Source organism: Equus quagga, chromosome 18 (assembly GCF_021613505.1).
Source record: "Equus quagga isolate Etosha38 chromosome 18, UCLA_HA_Equagga_1.0, whole genome shotgun sequence".
Lineage (NCBI taxonomy): Eukaryota > Metazoa > Chordata > Mammalia > Perissodactyla > Equidae > Equus > Equus quagga.
This window is the reverse complement of record NC_060284.1, coordinates 49,710,983-49,716,552: the sequence shown is the minus strand read 5'-3', so window position 1 is coordinate 49,716,552 and position 5,570 is coordinate 49,710,983. Positions and strand designations below refer to the sequence as shown.

The following is a 5,570-nucleotide window of genomic DNA, read 5'->3' as shown; positions in this document are numbered from 1 at the left end:
TATTTGTCCATGTTGTTGCATGTAACTCTGATTCGTCATCTCCATTGCCACAATCACTGCGGATGGAAATTAAGATTGTTTGCAGTGTGGGGAATATCGCTACATCCATGTATCCTGGTGTACATATTGTAGACATTTCCGTAGCGTATATACCTAGGTGTGGAACTGCTGGATCATAGAGTCTGCATATTTTCAGCTATATGAGATAATGCTAAACAGATTTCTAAAGTGGTTTTGCCTATTTATATAAGTTCCAGAAGTGAATGAGAGTTATCATTATACATCCTCATCAAAACTTCAGATTATCAATCTTTTTTGAATCATTGCCAACCTGATGATACAGTATGTAGCATCAGATAGCAGCTTTACTTTGCAGCCTTCTATTTGGTAATATAGTTGAGAACCTTCCCATTTGTTCATTGGCTACCTGAAATTCTCTTTCGTGAAATGCCTGTAGAAGTCTTTTGCTACTTTTTCTATTAGATTATCTGCCTTTTTCTCACTGATTTGTCAGAATCATTTAAGATTTTGCCCTTTGTCAGTTATAGGATTATTCAATATCCTGATCCAATGAAAAGAATCATGCTTCAGATGGTAGGCACAATTTTATTCCATATGAAGAAAATCAGAGATGTACTAAAAGAAATTTGTTAAAGAGCATATTAGGCAGACATTTTGCAATCATAGGATGAGGGAGAACAGAAGAAAGACATGGAACCCAGAAGTCAGAAGGGCTTAAAATGTTTTGTTTGGTGAAAGACTATAAAAGTTAAGTGACAAGGGATTGGCAGAATTGATTTGCAATAGATAAACAGCTCCAACAAACCAATAAATCAGAGCAAACTGTGTAATAGACGAACGGCAAAGAACATGAACAGGCAAATTTGAGAGTTACAAAAGCAGACTGGCATTAAGCTACTAAAATAGGCTCAATCGCACTAATAATCAGAAAGCGAAGTAAAATAACAAGCGATCCTGTTTTTCTAATGTGAGTCTAGATTAAAGGGTTGGACATTACACACTGCTGAAAAAGGCTGTAGGAATATAGGCCTTCTATAGCTTCACTGTTTAAAGTGGCAGCTACTAGACACACGTGTTGTTTAAATTTAAATTAACTAAAATTAAATAAAGTTTAAAATCTAGTTGCTTAGTCACACTAGCTACATATAAAGGGTTCAATAGCCAGATGTAGCTAGTGGCTACAGTATTGGACTGTATTAACATTTCCATCATTGCAAAACGTTCTATTGGACAGTCCTACTGGGCAGATAGCTTATGAATTAGCACAAGATTTTAAAGGGCCATTTGGCAGTATCCATCAATGTGAACATTTGAATTTTTTCTTTGAAGTAACTGTTTCAATTCTAGGAATCTATCACCACAGAAATACTCTCATGGGGTAAAAAGTTTTACACATATATGTGTGTGTGTTTATATATAAATATAGACATACGCTTCTTTGTAAAAACATATATATGTTAAGCTTAATCACACATATTTAAAAATTTCTAAACAACATAAATGTAAAAAGTTTAAATGACATGACTGTATCATCCATACATAAGGGAGATGGTTAAATAAGTTATTACTTGCATTCTACAGAATACTCTGCATTTATTAGAGGGAATGATCTAAATTTACATAAAGGACCTAGAAAATTATTCACAATATTCAATTTAGTGAAAAAAGCAAGTGTAAAAATAATATGTATGTTAGGTATTATTTTAAAACGTGACATAATTTCTAAACTTTTAAAGGCATATCAAAAGATGGAGAAATAATCATACCTAATAATCCTGTCTGGGGAGGCGAGTGTGTTGGAGAAGCCTGCAGGGTGGAGGGTAAAGAGGCTTTCATTTTCTACTCTAAATAATTCAGGGCTATTTCTACCCTTTAGAACATACATGCATAATTTTTATAAATAAATAAAAAATAAAATACATAAAGAGAAATATGTCAAATCAGCCTATTTTCACAAGGCTCTGTGTGAACAAACATGCTACAGAGTTTAGCACACAGACTGTATTGTAGCAATAGAAATTAGCAGCTTTCCTCAAGAAATTCTCCAACAGCCTAAAGGAAAATGGTAAAGAGATGAAAATGGTGATAAAACAGAATGGATGCAGGAGATAGATTCCAACTGCCCTCCTCAATTTAGGCCGCTGGGTGTTGCTTGAGAAAATCAACTGGATTTACAGACTGGGGAAACTGTAATTTCTGGTTTCCAACCTGAGCTAGGAGCTCAACACACTTGGTGATCCCAAAGCACTGGGCAAACGGGAGAGAACATTTGGAAGCAGACATGGGGAGACTTGGATGTGGAAGACGTTATTCCCTCTTCTCAGCTCTACTTAGGGGTGTGGCAAACCTAGGGCCAGGTGTCCCTCAGCACACATTCCTGGAAGACCCGCCCCTGTAAGGAGAAACCCAAAGCCCAGAACTTTTTTAAGAGTCTGGTGTCCAGAACACTGCCAGAGCTTGCCATCATTTATAGACTGCAGTGCAGTGCAGGAGTTACAGTAGATTACTGTCCTTAACCCACTGAGGTCACCCCAGACACTGAGTCAGAGACCACATGTCTGCAGAGCTGGAGTGACCATACAGTGACCATAACAGGGAAAATAGCAATCTGCGGGGACACTCCTTGTAAAGTATCCCCTCTCTTTTTATAAAATGTGGTAGTCACCATTTATCATTCAGCGGGGGGCACAGGCACGGATGTTCTCATTGATCACCTGAGGGAGGCAGAGGGAAAGGCAGACAAGCACTATGTTTGCTGGATTCAGAGAGACAGGAACTGTACTGCAGTTCCCTGAAACCCACAACATTCGGAGCCTCAGTGTTCAGAAAGTCCATCGGGGCTTTCTTTTCAGGACATCCAAAATTCAATCACAAACTAAAGGACAAGTGAATACTAGGAAAACAAAATACATTGATTTGTTTCCAAAATAAGAATATCGTTTATTTGTTGATCAACACTTGAAGGAAAATTAAGTAAAAAAGAATGGGAAGAAGAACCAAGAGCCTTGTGGATAAACAAGCTTGTTCAATATACGGCCCTGCATTATTGAGTGACTGTGGATTGCCTGATTAGTCTTTTGGTTTCTTGACTTCCTTTGCCTTGGATTTTCTAACTCCAGTGTTAATTGGTGGTGTTTTTTTCTGTTTGAGTTTTAAACAATTTTCTACCAATCACTTGAGATACACAATAATCACTGAGATGGCAAAGAGAGAAATGCGTGTTAACATGATGAGAACAACCTGAAGTAAGGTGGGCACCCTTGCTTTTAGCGGTCCCGGTGGCCCACTGTCAACACTTCCTCCATACCCTACCTCCTCACAGAAAGGAGGGGCCCAGCCATACAAGCAGTGGCAGTTTTTTTTATTGTTGCAAATGCCCCGGTGGTTGCACTTCTCAGGCAAACAGTCAAACTGCAGCAATGAGCTATCCACACAGGTTCTGTTAACACATATCCGATTCGTACCACAGGAGGTACCATCATTTACCACACCAATGTCAGGTATCCCCAAGGGTACCTTGGATAGATGATAGCCTGTGCCCCAGCACATGAGGTTTTCCTCTCCCAAATGAGTAGAAATGATAGTAGTATGTTCTGGCATTTCAGGGATGGTTTTGACATTGATACACTGTAGCCTGCCACATACTGCATTTTCCCTAGTACACTTTTGATAGTCACCAATTCCTCTAATACCACAGTTCCCATATTGATCACCAATTAAATTAACTGCATCATAGCACTTACTGGGAGCCTCCCTGGCATCAGGTCCAAAAAGCCTTTGGCACTGCATATATCTGGATTGGCACCCCTTTCTGAAACAACGGGCTTCGTACTTGCAAGGGGTTCCATCCTGCTTATAAGTGTCACTTGGGCAGAGACCTGAGGTCCCACTGCAGTACTCTGCAAGGTCACATTCATTTTCTTCCTTCCGACACACATACCCAGAGGGACGAAAGTGACACTTATGACAGCAAAGTCCCATGCTACAATTGACACCATGTTTCAATTTACAATCTGGTTGACAACACTGGTCTTTTTTACAGTCCTCTCTTGAACCACAATCACATTCCTCATTCTCTTCCACAATTTTGTTTCCACATCTCTGAACCACATAGCCTACTTCTGGGATGTCAGTTAGACACGCTCCTGCTGAGTGTATGAAAGCAATATAATAGGAATAACTACAATTACTAAACCCAGTTCGCCCAGTGCCCATGATGCAACTACGCCTGCCCTTACATTGACAGTATTCATAATCATGGGACATTCCCACACCATGGCCAAGGCAATGAGCACTCCAGGTGGCAGGTCCAAGGACATTTATATCTGGAAAGACACTTATAGCTCCACTGTATGTCTTACTACACACTCTTCCAAAGGACTGTCCAAGGTAATCGACATATTGTCCTTTAAGGTATAGGTGTGCCCAATCTGCCGGGATCCGGGCATTTAGGGTCCTGCGTCTGTACAGCAAAAATTGGCTTAAAACCTGCTGTGTCGTTGGAGAATCAACCTTCATTTTGTTTGCATCTGTCCAAACTTCAATACCTCTCAGATGTATTCTCATATTGATATCTTGGAAGTAAGTGTCCATAATCCCAGTCATAAGAATGGCATCATTTATGACTCGAGTAAGATTGGAATTGGAGTACAAATATCTACGATGATCAAAGACCAGGGCTAATTCAAGGTACTTTTTGTGTTTATAGGAGTCAGAAAAGTCCCTAAGCCGAGCCACATTCTCATGCTGGGCCATCTGCCGTTTTATTTCATCATCAAGTAAGCCACAGGACTGATTGTGAAATTCCTCTTCTTTCTTCAGAAGATATATGACATGTTCAAAACTGGAAGAGGCCTTGAGGGGCTCGATTTGGTAATGTTTGGCATCAATTTTCAATATGCCTTGGAGACCCCCCAGGCATGTACTTAGGGTAGCTTCAGAATCCCGGGTTCCTTCAATGAAACCCATATAGTTGCAGTCCCCCGGTATGTAAGGGTAATCCTCCAGGAGATCGCCCTCTTCTGTGAAGGAGAAAACCTGCAGATTTCGGGACAATAGTAACCTCTTGGGCCACAGGTGGAGGACATGCTCCTTGCCTTTTACCTGCAGGAGGTAGGACACGTGCTTGGCCACAGCCTCCTCCCCTCCCCGTGAACTCAGCTTCTTGGGGATGATGATTTCATACGAGTCAAACCCCCACTCAGGGTGAAAAATTAAATCCTCGCCGAGAGAATCAACCAGGAGCAGCCCCAGGACTAGGATCAGGATGGAGAGAGAACGGCCTTGGGAGAGTAAGGTCCTCACTGACCTCATGGCGCAGCCCCGTCCTTTAGGGAGTCAGTCCCTGCCGCTGCGGCCTTGCGAGTCAGACTTCCAGGGGCCGCCACTAGAGGCGCCGGAGCGCAAAGTGCGGAGCTCCCAGAGCAGGGCGGGCGGGAGCTCCAGCCTCCCGGGCTCGGCCCAGCTGACATTCCCGGAACCGTACCTAGACCGTTTTCTGGGCGGCGCCGTTGGGCGCACGTGGAAGAAACGAGGGAAACGTGCGCGCG

The 5,570-nt window shown here is 41.9% G+C and overlaps 1 protein-coding gene across 1 annotated transcript; it reads right to left on the bottom strand.

Annotated features, from left to right (window-relative positions):
* Positions 1–3,090: 3,090 nt before the first annotated feature.
* ADAM30 (ADAM metallopeptidase domain 30) lies at positions 3,091–5,334 on the bottom strand. Its single transcript, XM_046645328.1, is given in 1 exon segment — positions 3,091–5,334. A coding segment is annotated over 1 exon segment (2,244 nt).
* Between the last annotated feature and the right edge of the window lie 236 nt (positions 5,335–5,570).